General features: G+C 35.4%; 1 protein-coding gene across 4 annotated transcripts in view; it reads right to left on the reverse strand.

Annotated features, from left to right (window-relative positions):
* Positions 1-6931: 6931 nt before the first annotated feature.
* METTL15 (methyltransferase like 15) overlaps positions 6932-20832 on the reverse strand; it is a 59096-nt gene continuing 45195 nt past the window's right edge. For 2 of the 4 annotated variants that reach the window (XM_026073111.1, XM_026073112.1), the window contains exon 5: positions 6932-7053. In XM_026073111.1, the coding sequence (XP_025928896.1) occupies positions 6981-7053 (73 nt within the window). In that variant the 3' untranslated portion in view covers positions 6932-6980. The remainder of the gene's footprint in view (positions 7054-20832) is intronic. The other 2 variants (XM_026073110.1, XM_026073109.1) reach the window with 2 other exon arrangements.

Genomic DNA, 20832 nt, shown 5'->3' on the forward strand with positions numbered 1-20832 from the left:
TTTTTTTTTAAGTAGACTAATGTTGAAAATCTGTGTTCTAAAACTAAGCACTCACATTTGGAGTTAGGCATCTATATACTATATTATGTATATATATTATGCAGATTAGCAAAATTGAGTAAAAAAAAAAATGCAGATACCTGATACTTTGGAAGATTGAGCTGCTTGTATTCATTTGGCAAATAGGAGTTGATTGCCAAAAGTCAAAGGATCTTTAGTTTGCAAACACTAACATTTACACAATATATTAGAATTGGCCTATTAAAATAAAGATCAGAGACTTCAGATAAGTGTTATTACAGGAAATGCAATAACCTACAGCAAAAGCTGACAATATGTCTACTACTGATCTAGAGAATGCCAGATCATTAACAAAGTGCAGGAACTGAAAAATCTTCTTCTGTAAAAGAGCATTCTCTTCAACATAAGCTTAAAATACACTAGTAAAGCAACATGTACAAACTGGTGTTTCATCAGCCTTGTAGACAGGCAGCTCCGACTTCATGTACGAATAACAGCACATATTACCAAGACCCCAGGAGAAATACACCAAAAATGTTGCAGAAGAAAAATGACTGTTGCAGATGTTACGTTTGTACACAATGGCATTCCTTACCTCCAGAACACAAACAATGATACCAAGCAATGAGGAATACTATCGTATCCTGTAACACACTCTTGTTCAGAAGTTGTTCCATTATACTCTGTATATGGTTTATGCAAACGCTCTGTGGTCTAATGTTGCTGAAGTTTAGATTGGGGCGGGGGGGAAGAGGAACAGCAACAGAAACATAAATTAACATTTGTTTGAGAGAGAGGGTTTTTTTTGCCCCCCATGATTTTCCTCCATGCCCTCTGTATCTTCCTGTCTCTACCTCAAGTCTTCAGTCCCTTTTTACCTCCTCCTGAAGCTAACAGGATGACCTGCAAGCATGACTCAGCTGTAATTACATTAACTTCTAATAAAGGCTCATGCATTTGACAAGTCAGCCTAGCTTAACCCCAACTCTGTACACATATACAGCAAGCAGTCAGTGTGAAGTGTGGCTGAACAGGATGTTTTGTGAACTTTGAAAAATTCATGTTTTTATGCTGTTGTTTTTGGGAAGCTATATTTAATAGGATATAAAAAAAATCTCTTCCCTTATTCCTATATTGAGAAAGAATCCTAATTGGCCAGAACCAGTCATAAAAATTTAACCATGTTTCTGAAAACATGAGTGCCAAAGGGTAATGCATTGCTAATGGTTGCCAGTGGAATAAATAGCAGTTCTGACGTCAAAACTTTGTTACACTCCAGTAACTGGCTCACTTGGGGTTTCAGGTACAGCAAGTTACATGTCAGTTTTAAATAAAGTTATAAAAATAGAATGCATGGTGAACCATATTGTCACTATGCAACCTGAAACTACATGATTTATGTCTAATAAAATGTTAACAAAGGTGATAGATGGTATAAAAATAGTATTTTCTGCCTCATAATATCCTCTTACTTCGATTTGAGAGGGCAAAACAAGGCAGATTTCTCTTTTGTTCTTCAAATGCATGGCCAAAACTAGAGTAAGCAATTTCTAGTGAAAGTGATGTTTTTTAAACATTTATACTACCTTTACCCAAAAGACAGTCCATTAAAATGCAAACTGTAAAAAAACTACATTACAACAGATCTTTGATTCCTTCTTTAATAAACATATTAAATAGCAAGAGGCTTTATCTTGCCTTTCAACTCCTTCTATGGAGTGGCAAATGGAAAGAGCAACTATTTAACAAAATACTCCCTTTCAAATTTAGTTTTGTAAAAGATACACTTCATAGGCCTGCTAGTACAACTGATGACTTGCAGGTTCAATGATGCAGCCACCAAGATGATGGAGAACATCTATGATGCCAGTGTGGAGCTTAATATTTGAACGCTTCCTGCTATGCCTGTGCACAACTAGAGGTCTCAAGTTTCAAACTCGGTTGCATTCACATGGTTGGGAAGGCTGGAAGGGAGCTGCCAGTGCAACACTCTCAAGGCAACATGCATGGCTAGAGATGGAAAGACCGACCTGAGAGGTGCCAAACTTTGGCTAGGTTCCACACAGATAAGACTAGACCATCCTGATCAAATGCTACCGTTAAATCTGACTAATCTTTTTCTTAATCTTCCCGATCTTACAATCTTGCCAAAACATAACCGTAAATGATAAAATTTTCCATTTCAGGATAGCCGAAATGCTCTAAAGGGCTTCAACAAAAGAAACCCTTATGTCACGTCCAAAAATGAGGTTAGAATAAATATGCTGTTTTGCCAAAAAATGCTATGATCATTTAAGTGAACATATCCAGCAGCTCACATTTCCAGAGCTGGAACCTGCAGCAAGAAGGCAGTGCAAGATACAGCTACAAAGAGAATTTGGGAGGAAGTAAAAGCTGCCCGGCAACAAAACCTCTGCTCTGTCACTTGGATACAAAACATACACTACATCCAGTACTGCTAAGGAGGTGACTGCAGCTCCCCAACGTCTAGCCCTGAAATTTATCTCTGGAGCTTTTTTAAAGGTAGCCACATGGGGTCAGACTCATTTGGTCAAATTATAAACCTTGGAAAACTGCAGTTTCCTAATTCTGTATATGCTTCAATTGTGGCTTATAAAAAGCTGAGAGGGGGAAAAAGAAAAAAAAAATTCACTGAGCACTCTCAGAACTAGAAGCAAAGAGGATTTTTCAGAAGTCCACTCTCCCACCCAAACAAAATAAGGAGGCTGGTCATCCTGACAAGACTGCACTGCCTAGGTGCTTCTCTTATTCCTCACACAGGCCACGGTAAGATTTGCGCCACCTGCAATTACCCTAGAGTTCAAATAGTAAAGGTTTGTGTTGTGGACTTAGCAGTCCTAATAGTCCTCTTTAGTCATGTGAGAGTCAATAATGTTTCACAGAATTTCTCATTTTTGTTCACTACCTAAGAAAAAGTATAAATTTACATTCATTAAAACTATGTTAAAAGAACAATACAGAATAGGAAGCCATGTACTCAAAATCAGAAGTTAGCATACAGCAGTCTGTAATTACAGGCTCATACAGCCCTTTTCCACAGGATCCCTTTCACATTAAAATAGGGAGGAAGCACAATACTTGGAGAATAAATCAGGACAATTTTAACTCCATTATAGTCCAACTTTGAAGTATCTGTCTTTTCAACTTGAGAATTCTTTTAATGCAGTTTTTTTGTTTGTGTTCATTTGTTTTCTAAGCTTTGCTGGCTTTTGTTCTTTGTTTTTTTAAAGTAATCCAAAAGGATGGTTTGAATCTGGAGGAGTCTGGAGAAATTTAAGTTTCTCAAAGTAATACCCACTCACCCAGCATTAATTAAAACTGACGTGAATGGTCATTACTCTGAGTGCTTTAACTTTTGCATTTCCTGGCTTTTGAGAATTTAAATGGAAATTTTACATAACCTAATTCATTGCTTCATTAATGGATTTTTTAAATTATTATTATTTAAGGACAAAAAAGAATGAGTGAGAAAGCATGGAAGGGGAATCATTTAGAACATGCTGTTACCATTAAGGCAGTTTGGGCAGAATTTATCAACTGGTCATATAGCCACTAAAAAAAAAAATCTTCTTTACTTGAACAGTAGGACCTGTTCATCTCAAAGAAATCATTTCTGTTTTGAGTTCCTTCTAAGTTTTCCTAGGAGAACACACATTATTTCCATTTCATAGATCAGAATGCGAGCTAAGTAATTTAAATGTTTGTACCACACTTTGTACGCGTGCGTGTGTGTGTGTAGATAGATACATTAAAGAAAAAAACAAACTTTCATTCACAATTACAAAAACTTCTCAAGACGTTGCTCCAAGAAAACAGGCAGCCAAAATAAATCCAGTTAAGTCTCTAGCTCCTGTAAAGTTCACCCTTTTGTCCCAGTTCTGTGTCCAGATGATACACCATTTAAAGGAAAAGGTACTCTATGCTACTTCTCTGTCTTTCTATGCTACTAGGAACTCTATACTTCTATGCTACTTTGATATTCCAAAGTATCAAAAATATTTTGGTAACCAGTCTTTCATTATAAAGTTTAAGAAACTGAGGTGTAAACTCAGTATATACGATCATTTAAATAATAATTCAGATGATATTAAAAAATAATAAAAAGTGATGATAATGTTAGCATTAACATCTGTTCCTTTTAAAAACAAAAAGCATTAGGACAGTTAGTGCCAAACTGAAAAAAATGCAACAAACAAAAAGAACCTGCAAAAAGCAATCCTTACATATTGATTACCGTGAGCACCCAAGGTGCCACAAAACATAGCTTACCACTTATATTTCAATATTTTTATTGCTGAATTGTCTAATCCATTTTCAGTACTTGATTCTGAGTGGAAGAAAGCTACTGAAAGCAAATATTGTCTGCAAGTACCTTTTAAATAGTAAATTGTACCCTATTTATGTATTACAAGCATGTTTTCCAGCTGCAAAGCAGCCTTAATTTTCCAGTAAGTTTTTGCCTCCAGTGAGTAGCAGTGAGTGCTAAAAAGAAAAAGAACAAAAATCAACAAGCAACAACTGCCCTTTCAGAGTACAATGAATTAGAAACAGTAAATTTCTTTTACAAAGATAGGGCAGCTTTTAATCCTTTCAATAGAGATGACTTTACTTTCCATATTCATTTCAATTACTGTGCACATAATAGCTTTTTAAAGTTCTTTTATTTTCTGACACTGCAGAATAACCATTATATTTTAAATATACCATTGTTCAGAAACACAGGCCTAGTGTTTTTTTTTCTTTTTTCTTTTTAAATCAGCTGATGCACTTGTCTAGTCTAGCTAAAGGAAAATCATCTCAAGAGCGAACAAGCGTGTTTCAGCCATAGGTCTTCATGAGGAACAAATGGCCAGACACGTGACAGGATCATCTAAGATTTAGTTGCTGGGGGGCAATGGTAAAGCAATACACACTGGGTGCCTTGGCCATGTTCCCTCTCTTTTTTAATCTGTATCTAATTTTCATGCCACATTCAGATTTCTCTCTCTTCTCTTCCTACTAGGGAAATACAAGTTTAGGCACTTCCTAATATGGTAGAAGTGGCAACATCATCTGTCACTATGAATGATATTCCAAATTCTTCATTTGGTTAAAAGGCATTAAACAATTACCATCTACGTTAGAAGAAACAGGCTCAAGAGTCACAGTTTGGCAACTTATATCAATTCTTCCAACTTTCCCAGAGTACTTTCCAACAAAAGTCAAAGAAAATGTAGAACATGGGCAATCAAGGCAAACACTTATAATCCAAAATAAAAGTTTATCTTAAAACTCTAGGTGAGCATATAAATCAGACTATAACCAAAACCAAACAGCACATCAGCACACCTGAGCTATGAGACAGTCCCCCTCCAAGCTGCTCCACTTCAGTCTAAGTTTAAACAAAGGGCTTACGCAACTAGCTTATGTTCTGTTCAGTATGTGTCTTATTTTAAAGAAGTCTATTTTAATATATTAAATCAGAAAATCTTCCCAGTTGTGCATGCAGGAAGTTGCAATATTCTGCAGACAATTTCCAGACCTATTTTACTGTCTTAGAGCACATTTTTAGAACTTAAGCAGTAGCATTGCCCAAATTGTTACCACACTGTATCAAGCTGTACATTAGCTTACCTAGGTCTATTCCCCTCAATTGACATCACCTGTTTGTTTATTTTTTTAAATGTGATATATGTTACAGCCTTCACATACAAATGTAGGAGTTCTTTCATTTCTTTCACCTGGCTGTATAACTTTTTTTTTTTTAAACTATGATTAGCAACTACATTACTGTTTTTATAGATGGGACATATTCCTCCCACCATCTCCCTTCTTGTTCTTACTGGAATTCAAAATTCAAGTGAATGTAAGTGCCAGCATTGTCATTTTCAAAAAGAAACAAAAATGCCACCTATCAGTTTTGAGCTCCTCACTTTGCTTTTGAAGTTCTTTTTTAATACGCATAATAGTTAGGAAAAAAATCTAATTGTTTCTAAATCTAAGAGAACTTTCTCTAAATAGGAAAAATAGTAACCATTAATTTTGTTAATAGGACATCAGCACCTTATCACTTTTAGCTTTAAGACAAAAGTTATTACATTTTAAAGTACATCCTGCATCAAAATTCCCCTGATGGTTAGTCCCCTGTAACAACATTTTCTGGTAAGAAAAAACATTCTTTAAAGAAAATACTGACCAAATTGTCAGTACATCAGGACATTCTCTTTATCAATGTCAGCATTTAATTAAAAATGTATTCTTAGAACTCAAACAGAATGGAGAGAATTTATTTGCAGGAAAACTTTTCTATATATTTTAGAGGCCCTATTTTTAGAATGGAATCTGAAAAACATCACTGCTATACCGTATTCACAAATGTCAAAGCCCTGACAATAGATAAAAAAATATTAAGTAAATCCCATGTTTCTAGAATATTTGAGGATAGCTGATGTTATGTCATTAGTCTGTGGAAGCTCATTTGTTCAATTCTAGCGCTTTGCTTATTTTTTTTTGATTTTTTTTTAAGGCAGAAGGTTATTATCCAATTTTTTTTTTTAACCTCTTATGCAATTTCTGTATCTCTTTATGCAACAGCTTCTAATGGTACACTAAGAGGGAGAAAGATGCCCAACTAGTTACAGATAGGACACAGAGAAGACGCTACCAACTGGGTAAATCACTGATCTCTTGTTTCCTCACTCGCTGGGGGAGAGGGAGGAAACAGATTTGAGGTGGCCACAGGCATAAAAAGGTAATGTGACAGGTTTTACTGGACTGCCTCTAAAATTAACAATAAATTTAAATGCATTGCCCAGGCATCCCATTCCCTGTTTCAATGTCATTTTTGTTTTGGTTGGTCTTTATGTGATGCTCACAGCAACCTAAAAATAATACAATAATCTAAAAACAATACATTGCAGGACTTGAAGATAATACAGACGAGTGAGATTACACACACCTTATGCTTTCCTTTCTGAAGGCAGATGGGGTAAAACAGGCTGTCTTTCAGGAGCCCCAACTTGGTTTAAACCTCTGTTTGGAAAAACACAATTGATAAAAAGCTGCTGGCACAGATATCATTTTGTGGCTATAAGATAATTATTTCTCCAAATATCAATTTTATAAGGTTTTAGCACCGTCTCTTCTGAAGGCTTTAAAGAGAAACACCAATCTGAAATGAAGGACAGACTAACTATATTAGGCAAAAGGTTTTTAAATCCCCATTTTCCCTAAGGTATTTGAAAAGAATTACCATTCTGAATGCCAGTACCAAGATACAGACAATAATGGACAATTCCTTACAAGGCAAGCAAGAAGGGAGGCTAGAACTTGGTGAAGAAAAGTTTTAGTCAGCACCTTCTTGCACTGTTTTCATGGCTCATGCAAAAGGGATGGACAACTCAAACAAATTGAAAGACAAAGTTTAAGGAAATTTGAGAGAAGTTAACTTCAGATTCAGATGAAGATACTAAGTGGCCAGACCCCAAGCTAGATGAAGTAGGCAAGCAATGAAGGAAGATCTTGAATAAGTTTAACATAAAATTCGGTTTTCTGCATTCTTGTAACTGCTTCTGTTTATTTATTGTTGGAAACAGATATTATACTCATTATCTCAGTATAATAAAATGATGTGTTTACTATTAAATCCAAACAAGTAATGCAACTAATTTTGAGAGAACTGAAGTCTAGCTGTTCTATTTCCTAGGGAGTGGCAAACTTAAGAGTACTGTATTTATTTTCAAAGCCAGACACCTCCCATACAAGCTTAGGCACCGAAGAACTGAAAGTCTTACTTGAGCCTACTAACGTGGGTGCCACGTGTCTGGAGAGAATAGTCCCTTAGCAAGCAACAGCAAGCAGGGAGGTACTCTTCATTTGTTAAACCTAAAAGACTTCTAAAACTCTTGAACAAAAACCATGATCGACAATTATATTATTCTTCTGCAAGATCACCATACTAAGGGTATGATTTTGTTTATGCTGAGTATCATTGCCAGATTCTCATGCAAATTCGTCCAGGACCACTGTAAAACACAAATACACAGTAACAAGCCTATGTTTAATACTTCTCTCCCAATCTCCAATAAAAGGTAAAATGAAACAAGATACTCTACTACACAGTTCATTCTGTGAGGGATGAAGATGACATAAAAATGAAAGCTGCTACTGGAAGTATTTGTGTTATAGTGACAAACCACGGCCTAAGAAAGGAACATAAACCTCAGGACTAAAGTCCCGAACAGAAAAAGGGTGAGCCCATCCAGTTAAGAAACAAACTCCTTTTACTCCTAACTATTAAGCATTTTCATGTAACATCAAAAGAATGTAGCTACATTTTGCTGAACATTCACTTAATACAAAAACAAATTAACCAACATGCTGAAAATATGCAAGTTGAAACATATTTATTACTAGAAAATCACATCAGGTAAAATGATCATGATACATTCAGAAGCTGATGCAAGATCATTGTATAAACTGCTCATATTTTCAATGCTAATTGTAACATGTAAACTTTAATAGCCATTTCCAATTTATTTAGTACACAGCACAGCATGCAGCACATTAACGATGTATGCACCTTCTGCTTAAGCCACAAGAGTCATTTGGGGAAAAAAAAATGATTTCAGTCAGAGATTTAACTGCTGTAGTTCCAACTTCTTTCCTTCTCCTAACTAAAAATAAAACCCAAATAGTTATTCGTTTAGCATTTAAGTCATCCTGTCTTGCAACAACTGTATAGCTTTCAAAGGACCTACAAAATCATTCAGAACTAAGACACACATTTCCAGATTAAAGTGTGAAGAAATCAGAGCTACTTTAGGAGTAATGAGAGCTGCCATTTTGACCATGAATGAGAGAAGCATTCAGTGTTTAGTTCAAGAATATTAAGACAGACATTCACACCATTACAAGCATCTCCCAAAACAAAGAAAATATCCTAATACTTTGCAGTCACTGTGGATCCAGGGTCAAATGCATGAAATCCTCCCCTTAAGAGGCTGGCAATAAACTTACAAGTCACCTATACTGCATCTAAGCTTTCATCAGAAAACATCTGAGCAGTATAGGAGTCTACAGAAGTATGTGAGAAAACTGAGCACCAACTGCAAAAAACAATGTTTATAATCAAATTATTAAGTACCACTCTATGGAATCTGAGAGGACAATTTTGGAGAAAGAAAGGAAGATTTGCCCAAGATTTGTTCAGAAAAAAACAGAATTGCCTATGTACTAGGTAAGCAGTACCCTGGGGAGTGGGGGTTGATTAAAAAAATGAAAACATAACCCAACACTTCATATTCAATAAAATGTTACGTCTCTTCAGAAGGCTCTAGTCTTCATTAGTTAACAGTTTATAAAAGGTTAATATTATTTGCAACGATCCTGAGGCTTAAAAGGAACGTGCCAAGAACAATACAAGAAAACACTTTACAGACAGAAACCTTCAACATGGTCACAGAAATGACTGTTCTTATTGCTTGTCTAGTTTTGCGATATTTGAAGATATATTGCCTTCCTGCTAAAACAACATACTCTAAAGAGTTTATGAATAACACAGGGGAAAAAAAGCTGAAAAAAAATCATATAAGACTGATATTCAATTGAGTGAATGTTCTTGAGCAAAAGCCATATAGCAACATTTAGTATATTGAGTAATCACTGCACTGAATATAAGGAGGGAAGTTTAGATTCTACTTACAGTTGCAACAGAGAAATTATTTGAATTGGTTCTTTGTATTCCTTACAATAAAACAAATTTTTATAGTATCAAGTTAAACCAAGTAAATAAAATAATACTTATTTTGATTTCTATAATTTTGTTTCTTTGTTCATCAGCATCAATTGCACTACAGGCTCCTGCTGCTTATTGTCTTGGTCGATTTTAAGCCCTTAGGTGACTTGTTAGCAAATGATTTGGAAATAAAAAGTGATGCAAAAAGCTGCGTAAATCCTTATTAATTGTTAACTCACTCTACCTTCAAGCCACCTGCAGTATCTCTTAAAGTTGATTACGGGATAGAAAGACGTCAGAAAGCCAAAACACTGAGAACATTCTGATTCTAGTTAAAGGGTGCACATTTTTTCATAAAAAAAACTCGATTGAAATTGTCACTCAAGCCTAAAATATTCAATGAGTTTGACTGAGCACTGCACCAGGGAAGAACAAAATATATAATAAAAAAAATTTTTTTTTTTTAAATCACCAAATGAAAAAAAAAAAGCACCAGTTTTTAAGAACTACCATTCTCACCCTGCATATTGTTGACTTAGGGTATACTCTAAGCCAATCAAGGTCTACTTACAAAACAAAACAAAAATCCATATAATTCTAAAATAAAGTAAATATCCAATCCCTCTCACCTGCACAGATAACTTTCTAAGACCATCTGCTACTTTAGGAAGGGGTTGCACTTCCTGCTACAATAATGCTTGCTAAGAAACACCGAACCTTCAGCTACAACTCTTTTTCTCCAAATCACTATCGTAGGTGGTAAAGAAACAAAGTACCAAGCTATCATTTAATGCTCTTTTTACTTTTATACACAAACTTAATAAACAAGCAAACAAAAACCCTAAAAGAAAAACTCTCAAATTTGCTGTCTGAAAAAATAAAGTTCAAATTAACATAAAGCTGTTTGATTATTACAACAGGTTTTTTTTTTTGTTTGTTTTTTTTTAATATGGACACATTCAAATCCATTTCCAATCAGTCGTAATGATTTGAGGATTTACCAGCACGAAAGACTACAATAAAACTGACACTCTTAAAAGGAATAGAAGAATTCAACCGAGTCCAACTTCACCTATATCAAGTATAATGTTTGCTGTTGAGCTTAAGCAAAGAAGTCAATGATACAATTGACTTAATTTTAATAGATCATTGCAGTAATTGGTGTGTTATGCAGGTCACAATGATTCTTCTCTGTAATAGCTTTTTTTTTTTAAGCTATTTTAGCTATTTTATTTAGCTATTTTAAGATGTAAAAATACAACCTACAACTCCTGTCAAAGGTGATTTAAACTTCAATTCTAGGAGTTTTAAAAAACTACATTCATTTTATAAGTGCAAGAAAAATGAAATCAAGCTCTTCATGAAATTTATGAGAAATGGTCTTCCATATATTTATTAAACTATGATCTGCATCATCATATTTAACTGTTTTCTGGAAATCTGTTCTCTTACAGTAAATTTTCCTATAAGGAAACAAAAAAAGACTACAACAGTTGCAGAGCTACATGAAAACCCAACAAAGGCTGTTTGTCTATGTACTTGGAAAGCTCTGGGCCAGTTTTATACAGTGTCAAGTACAATACCTATACTAACCAAGGCACAGATTTGCTAAAAACCTTTGGGGATCAGAACCAAGCATTTCAATTATATTTGACTTCAGGACACTCAACTCCTGAGAGAATCAGGTACCCTGAACAGATTTTTGGAGAAAGACAGTGAAAGGGGCATTAACAGACCATTCTTCATGGAATGAAAGAAACTGTCTGAAAAGACATTTTAATATTGGTATCCTAGATCCTAGGCTAGGTAGAGTCAGTGTTCATTTTAAGACTTTGGACAAAATTTCCTCATGAAAGTGAGGAAGAGCAGTACCAGACTAAAGATCCCAGGACTCAGCAAAAAGGATTTCAGGCTGTTTGGGGAAGTGGTAAGCTGGAGGTCTTGCGAAGCTGCCCTAAAAAACAAAGGCACTCAGGACAGTGGGTCTGTTTTCAAGACCAATCTCCTCAAAGCACAAGAGGAATCCATTCCAACCTGTAAAAAAACAGGTAGGCGTAGCAGGAAGCCAGCTTGGCCAAACAGGGAAATCCTGACAGAACTCAAATGCCAAAGGGCATAGAAGGGAGAAGCGGGGACGAACTACCAAGAAGGAATATAAAATCCTGGGCTGGATTGGTCTGGGCTAGAATTAGGAAGATCTAAATTTGGCTGAAGAAACTGTAAGAGATATGAAAGGATACGTCAGGAATCAAAGGAAGACTGGAAAAGGCGCAGGTGACCTAGTAAAGGTCACACAAAAGGCTGAGATAGTCAAAGCCTTTGTCTTGCTATTTACAAGCAAAATCTGCTCCAAGTGCCTAGTATCAAAGACCAGAAAGGAAAGGTGCTAACACTACAATATTGGAGGATCAAGCCAGGTGGTCATATACAGCAGCTGGGCATACACAAGGCTATGGGATCAGATGAGATATCCAGAAGTGTTGAGGGAGCTGGCTGGTGTAATTGTGAAGCCACTCTATCATCTTGAAGAGATCATGGTGATCTGGGTAGGTGCTTGATGACTGGAGAAATGCAAATGTCATGACCAGCATCCAAAAAAAAAAAAAAAAGTCTAAAAGGAGTATCCAGAGAATACAGGCTGGCAGACCTCACCTTAGTCCCTGGGAAAATTATGTAGTAAGTCCTCATAGAAGCAATTCCCTGGCAAATAAAAGGCAAGGATGGGAAGAGAGCCAGCATGGATTTATTGAAGACAAAACATCCCTGACCAACCTGATTCCTTTCTAAGATGAAATAACTGATTCTGTGGATAACAGATAAGCAGTGGATTTAATTTATTTTGATTCAAACAGACTATACTATCCTATATAGCCCTATACTATCCTTATAGCCAACCTGAAAAGCACAAATTGGATGCATCAGCAAAAAGCTGGATTCAAAGGATATGGGGTACAATGTATCATATGTACCATAATTCTACTGCATGTTAATCTTTTTCTGAGAAACCTGTAAATAGTGAGTTAATGACAAGCTTTCAGGTCAGCACCCAAATACATACTTTTCTGTGTGTAATTCTGGTTAGAGAGAAAAGAGGACAGGACATTTAGTTCTGCATACTTGTATTTTTAAATGTTCAGTTTCTCCCAACAATAAAAAATGGGAAAAACCCATGGAAAACAAGAAATTCCCTTAATTATACAAAGGGACACAGTTCTTGTTTCTAGCCTTAAAAAGATTAAGGACTTAGAACTGTGAGGTCATTATGAAGAAAAAAGCTATAAAGATTAAAAAACACTAAGTTTTTGAAATCATTAGGATTTTGTTTCATTTATATTTCCTGCCGCAATACATCTGACTTTATAATCAACTAGTGCCTCAGGAAAACAGATATTGAATAAAGGACACCAAATTAATATCAAAATCCAGCAGCAGCTTCTCTTCCAATCTATTTGTTATATGCAAAATATCCAGAGAAACAGAATTAAAGATTTGCTTGGGACACATCTTCGATGTCTTGTATATCAGGACTGCATGTTACAAAGGGACAAGTGGAAAAAAACAATCAGCAAGTACCTTCCATACCTACTACTTACCATGCTAAACTGTCCATAAACCTGTAGTTTTCCAAATATCTGGAAAGAGCAATATAAAAATTCTTGATTTGTATAAGAATGATATGAGAGCTCTTGCCTGTTTTGTACTATTGAGTAAATATTAAAAACTGCTCAAGGACTGGTCAATAACTTGATGATTAGTTATATAATTTCTTATTTGTCACCAGTCATTTTAATTAATACTACTGTTAATCTGAATGTTGATAAAAAGGATAAAAAGGTCTTTCTGAAGGCAAAAGAGAAAAATTTTAATTATGCATTTTATTTTCAGAAACCTATTTTTTTTCCACAGCATAGCCTGCTTTCCAAATGTGCAGAAATAAGATCATTCTTGCTACACAGATCATAAACCAGAACACAAAAAGCCTACCCTAAACATACTGTGTAAAAAAAAAAAAAAAAAAAGAAAAAAAAAAAGCACCCAACAACAACAAAAACCCACACACCTTGTGTGGTTCCCCTCATTACCATGGTAAAATCATTAGTCTTCATATTTGGTCTTTCCTCTTATATTTGTCATGCCTCAGCTGTGGATTTTGACACATATAATAGACTCAGTTTGAAAACAAAAATTCCCAGTATGTATAAAATGAAAGCTTCCTGTTATATACAGAAATTCTTCTTAGCTTGAATTAAGAAGTTGCCTTTTATATACTTGGAGCCAGTATGAACGATGCTCCCAAAATTCCCTCTAACTGAAAAGTGCTTTCTTGTAAAGTTTCAATGTGACGGTACTGATAAAGTCACATATTTTTGGTCCTGATAGTTAGAAAATTAACAAACTGCAAATTCAATTTTGTTGTGGCACAGAATTTTTGGGAATATTAAAAGGTACTGGCATCATTTTGTACACTGTCAAATCATGGATCAAATATTATTCAAAATGCTGGTAGGTCATACCTTAATATTTGGCTCATCAACTGATAAAATCCACTATGTTTTACAAAGCCAGACTCTGCAAAGGGTTGAATTTGGTACGGGTGCTCTTTGATTCTATGTTTGAAATTGAAGTATGGAATATCTGGATGGTCACACATTGCTTCACCTGAAGTTTTTGTATTACAAGTAATCAAAACTCATTCAGATGTGCAATCAACTAAATGAGATTTTTACCCTGTCTTTAGTGGTAAATTATCTCTTCATCAGGAACAGCTAGTGGTCACAAATGAGATGAAAGAGGACAAGCTATTACCTCAGACAGATGGAAAATGTGTCTTGGGACACATCCTATTGTGCCTTGGGAAGGGACAGGAAGCAACAATGGATTAGGCCTTCCCTAGCAGCAGAAAGGTTGGCTTTTTAATAGCTGCTTCTCCCAGTTTCACAGGGAACAGGTTTCTAGTTTCTTTCAAGGGGTGAAGGTACAGGTTTTCAGGTCCCCATATAATTACCAGAATAGAAAGTGGTATTTGTGCTTTCCCAGAGATAAAGATGCAATGGCTTGGGGGACCCCAGAGAGCAGCTCTTATCCTCCCCTTTCCCTCCCTGCCCTTCACAGCCTGCTTTAAATCAAGTGGAGGTGGTAGCAGGTAGGCATAGACCAGCTTAAAGATAAATGGACAATCTGGACATTATCATCAGAAAGAATTCAGTTCTGTTTTCCTGACTCTTCCTTAAAAATCTAGGATTCAAAAGTCTCTAACCTCTCCTGATCAATTTAAGACTGTACAGTAAGTAATATTAATATTACAGATTGTTTCTGCTGAGGAGAGATGTCATGTAATCTTTCTTATAAATCTGTGCAAGTCAAAAGTTAAGGTCATTTACTAGTCAATAGTAGTCTCAAATACTTGCACCATTCAGTGGTGCCAAGGACACAGGTAACTTCCACTTCAAGTTATGCTGTATGCTTTCTCCAACAAGGTTTTAAAAAGAAATTTTCTGAAATCATCCCATCCAAATCTTTACTGTTCGATCTATCTAAGTTGCTGCATTTGCAAGTATTCGAATGCAAAGCCAACCACCAACTGTCTGATTTTACTTTCAGTCCTTTGAATATTCTGTACTACACTTGGCACGGCTGAGTCACACTGCCCAAAATCGAATTAAAATGCAAATGATGTTTATTATGATGACAAGAAAAATAGAATTATATAGTCAAACTCAAAATAATTCATTTTTATGATCTATGTCACTTATATTCATGATCCTAATGTATCTAAGGGTAAGAATAACAGTATTTGTAGTATAATGACTCAATCGAAAATAGTCTGAACTCCAAATAACTTCTCCATGTATGTACACATTTCATACTTAGTTAAGTGTGAAGCTCAGTACTGGTGCAAAAAAAAGCCATTAACAAATATTTTCATTTAATTATCCATTTTCCTGATTCTTTATTCAATTTAAAGAAATAAAAGTATGAATCAGAGACTAACAGCTTTTTTTGTTTATAGTTACTTAATAAATGACATGTTTAGGTTAACTTCTCATCAGTCTTGACCTTCTTTTATTAAGTGACAAGTACCTTTTTTTGGTCCATAAATTGATATCATCTCCTGGTTCACAGGAAAATTCGACTCCTCAGAATTATAATCTACATATTTTTGCATCAGACAATAAAAGCAAAACTCTGTTGCATCAATAAGTATCTCAATACAGACTACGTACTTTAGTTTGGCACAGAATGCCTCTGATGCTTCTTATTGTAAAAGTGAACAAGAGTAGGCTAATTATACAGCTTTTGACAAATACCAAGCTAAAGTACTAACTGTTGCTGACAAATATGAAGATACCATCTTCCCAATAGGAGAAAAAGATCTGTAGCCAACTGGCTGGCAGATGCACAAAAGTTCAGATAAGAACCTGTGTTCTCTTCTTTCCTTGCCTTATCTCTCATTAAGCTACACAGAACTGTCCTCAGAAACACTCTGCATGTATGAGTTAAAACATTGAGCTCTGAAGATGTTCTGAGCATTTTCATACCATACCAATAATAGATGAATTAAAATGAACAATGATTGACGCATCTGAAACTACCGCTGGTTTAAGTAACACTTGGCACCGCATTCCATATAAAGTTGAGACAGCAGGATAGCAGGTTTATGTATATAACGCCCTTAAAGATAAATTGAAGATCTGGATATTTGTACTGGAAAAAAATTCAAACCTCCCATACTCAGCTCTGTGTCCCTGACCAACACCTAGAGGTTTTTGTTTGTTTGTTTTAATTTCAAAAGCCTCTTATCCCTCTTAATCAACTTAAGTCAAGAAATAGAGGTCCTTGTTGCCTTCATTCTGTACAAACAGTTAAAATTTTATAGTATCCTTAGAAACACAGACAAAAAATTATGTGGCAGAAAAAGACTGCGACATTCAACAGAATGTTTCTTGGTTTCTTTCAAGTGGTTCCTTGATCTATCTGTTGTCAAAGGTGCAGTAGCTCCTCAAGCTGACAGGTAATTAAACTGCTTGGGCTACAGTACATGATCACATAGTCTGCCCTGACCAAACAAAATCTAGAACAGAGTAAGTATGAAAAGGAATAATGGGAACAGGGAAGTGAATCACAGAAACAGAATCTCTTCCTATACATTTTGGATGATGATCCACTGCAAGAACTTTGGGGAGATGACAACATGATACATCTCTCAATTTTAATTTAAACTCCATAAACAATATAAACCAATATAAAGCACTATCACATCTGATTATGTCTCTGTGGACCACCTCCGAGATACTCGCTACTGCCTGCTACAGAAAACTAGTGCACAAATTAAAACTTGTCATTTAATGCTACAGCACTACAGTACAATAAGATCAGGAAGTAAATGTATTTCAGAATCCTGTTATGCCTTAGAAATATTCAAAAAGACCTACCCATATCAGATTACAATCTACATTCTATAACTGTTCGTACTGACACTGCTTTAAGCAGAAGATTGGACTAGATGACTTCCTAAGATGCCTTCCAATCTGAGTGAATTTGTTATTTTTTTTATCGTGGGAGAAATTGCCTAAATCACTGAATCAATAAATACAAATTATTTACAAAACTCTAATTTCCACTTAGTATTGAAATGTAAATGACTCAATAACAGTAACAGGAAGAAGAAAAGATAGAAATAAAGCAGTTCATTGTTTCAGGCCTAATACATCTCTCTGTTTCAAGCCAACATCTCTAAGATTTTCCCATTAAAATAATATAAAGATGCTTCTTCTCTCAAGACTATTCAGGTCAAAACGGCAGCAACTTGTTTTCCTAAACCTGATTCGTTTGACTGGAAATAACATTGTCTGGCACTGGTACATGAGATGTTATGTATGAAAGCAGATACAAAATTAAATCTAGGACATCACATCAAAAATCATTTTTAATAAATAATATAACCATCAGATAATTTTGCCAAGATAAAAGAGATAAATATATGCAGTGTAAAAGGGATTAACAGAATCCAGTAAACAGAATGAGTCTGGATAGACTGAATAGTATTTAATCATTTCCCAAGTGTTTATAGTGTTAAGTAAAAGCTTCAGTGGGAATGTCAACATAATTTTACATGTGTTGAAACTACTGCTATTGTATATACATATAGAGGCAGTATTTGGGCACAGCTATGTTTTTAAGACACCTTACTCCTCCTTTGAGATGCAAACAGTGCAAATGAGGACTTTCCTTTTATATATAGTATGTGAAATTTAAACTCAGCTACTAATGTTGCAAATGGCCTGTAGACATCCCACTTCAATGCATGAGCTAGACAGATCTCAAGTTAAACAACAGTCAGGTTAGGACAGTATTTGGTTGCAACTGAGGCAGAAAAAAATTAGAGCTCTGAAATGATTTTGATAAATTCATGTTGTAAATCCAGCAGACAGAACTTTGCCATGTCATTCAGCATTAAAATTCTGGTTTGACAGTGCTAAAAAGAATTCCGTGATGGAGAGATATGAGATGTTGATACCACATCCAACAATTACCCTTAACATCCTACATAAAATGCTCTGCTCCAGCCTTCCAAACATACATGTTAACCTGTTTCAGTCCATTGAAAATGCACTTTCCTGCCCTCACTGACTATGTAATGCAAGTAAAAGCTGTTTTCTGGCTTCCCATGCACAAAATAGCTAACAACTCCCACCACTGGAACCAAATACCAGTGAAAGCACCAATATTTTAGGACTCACTTCACAGGCAGTATTGGCACACAGCAGGAAAAAATCCCAGTTTAGGACCCCCTTCAGTTTTTCCCATATGGATGCAGTCACAACTCACACTTTCATATCCATGCCCACTCTGTAAGGTACAGTGTTTGAGCTGCTCACATCTATCTCTTCTGAGGAAAAGCAGAAACATGCTGGAAGCTGCATCTGGTCAAAGAGCCACAGTGGATCATCACTAAATCATTCCTTCTATAGCCTGGTGGACAGGGACATTATCCCAGAAGGAAAATTAACCAACTTTCCTTACTACACTTGTTCATTCTGGAAACAATTTTCCTGTTCTTCAGGCAATCCACCAACTTCCCTTCCCCTAGGCTTTTTCTCCCTGCACTATAAAGTAGCAAAACAGGACTTTTATATCTTAAAAGGTGTCTGTGGATAAATACAGTATGAACTGACACCACCATGTCTGCTTTATCAGTATACCTAACTTTGTCATCTTTTCACATTATCATCCTCATGACTTCTTACTGGTTACATCTTCCTAAACTTACTTCTAAAACTGAGTTACATCCCCTTTTAAAGAAACACTTGGATTTCTGCACTGTTTCTCTTCCCCCTGCTTTTCCAAGATGTCTGTTTGCCTACCTGGTCTTACACAGTGATACATTTTGTGGGTGTTCAGGAAACATTTGCAGTTCAATGGCCATTTCCACATGAAACGTTCTGTTCTGCATAAGCCAAACAAATACTTTCTGTTTATATGAATACATATACAGATTCAATATATGTATTCACTAGTTCATACCATGAATTATTTTCCCTGTGTGACAAACTCATTAATACATCCCTTTTTCAAAATATTCTGTATGTAAAAATCCATCAATAAAACACAAAAGAAAAAGATAAAAAGACTGATTATACCCTACAGAAAATATTGCACTGCTCTGTGACTAACTTTAACGTCTACCTTTATGTCTTAAATGAAAACTTACAGTGCAAATTCCCAAGGATAGTAACTCTCCCTGTTTGTAGAAAAATCAATAAAACTTTTGATGCTCACAGGATACTACTCCTAGGAACTACATAGCACCCTGCTATTTTAAGCCATTACTTTCTACTGATCACTATGATTAACTGTAACCATAGTTAGCTTATTAACTGTAAAAAAATATTATGCATATTAATTGGGAGACAAGAGTGAAAAGATGTAAATATATAGTGTAAAAGCACACAGTAGAAAACATGTACTTTACAATATAAAAACATATTAAAACATGTTTACTTTTGAAAAATCTGTAAGTGTGTTTTTTATAGAGAGCAAGTGAAGTGTGGAATAGATATGGGCTTTGTATCACACTGTGCACCACTGACAGCTGAGAGAAGAGGCAGGGTTGGTTAATCCTCAACCAAAATAATCCATCTACACACTGTTGACAGTTGGCTGTAAAAAAATTCCATTCATTTGAGAAACTCCTATAAATAGAAAAAAATAATGAGTTGATAGTAACTCCGGGGATAGTGGTGTGGGTATGCAGGCACCTGAAGTAGCACTGTGTGTGTTTACGTACACCAAAATTATTTTTAATATACAAATTCAGATACAAATTTTTACAAGTTTTAGAAGCCATTTATATTCAGAGCAAATTACAAATCATTCTGCTAAGAGATTAATTAAGAATATGGTCTTGATGAAGAAGCATCAGCATTTGTTTCCATTATCTCTTGATTTAGCCAGGAAATAACCAACAAAATATTAATGAACTGGTCTTATCTTAACTGCATGTTAGTCGCTTCGTTTCAGCTCCCTGATTTAAATCCCTAATGAAAACAGTAAACCTGTCTTTCACAATTCCTTAGCAGAGATACATTACTGTTAACTGTGAGTATATGACTGCAAGAGCAATTCAGAGTATTACCACAGGAACATCAGGTAAATTAAAAAAAAAAAATCTGTAACATTTAGTGCTGCTAGTTAACATGGTTAGGTATATAAGAACTTGATATTGAGCATAAAAGGAAACACACATATGCACTACATCTGTTTTTCAAAGACTGTGAACATGGTACTATGTGCTTCTTATGGAAACAGCTGCAGCCCCCCACCCCCACCCCCTTTTCTTTCCCAGTATCATCTACTACAGGGTATTGTATGAATGAAGAGATACTGTCTTTGAAAGGCTTTCAAGGAGCAGGGTGGAGGGTTTAGATACCTTAACTAATGAGTCACTTCAACCATAGAAAAACAAAGAATTTCCTTTTCTGTCAAGAAATTTTCCTTTCAATCACACAATCTGTTTTCCTCCTTTCCTTGTTCTTAGAGAATATTTACAGGAAGAGCAAAGATTGACAGTCTTG

Source organism: Apteryx rowi, unplaced genomic scaffold (genome assembly GCF_003343035.1).
Source record: "Apteryx rowi isolate R43461 unplaced genomic scaffold, aptRow1 scaffold_360, whole genome shotgun sequence".
NCBI classification, from domain to species: domain Eukaryota; kingdom Metazoa; phylum Chordata; class Aves; order Apterygiformes; family Apterygidae; genus Apteryx; species Apteryx rowi.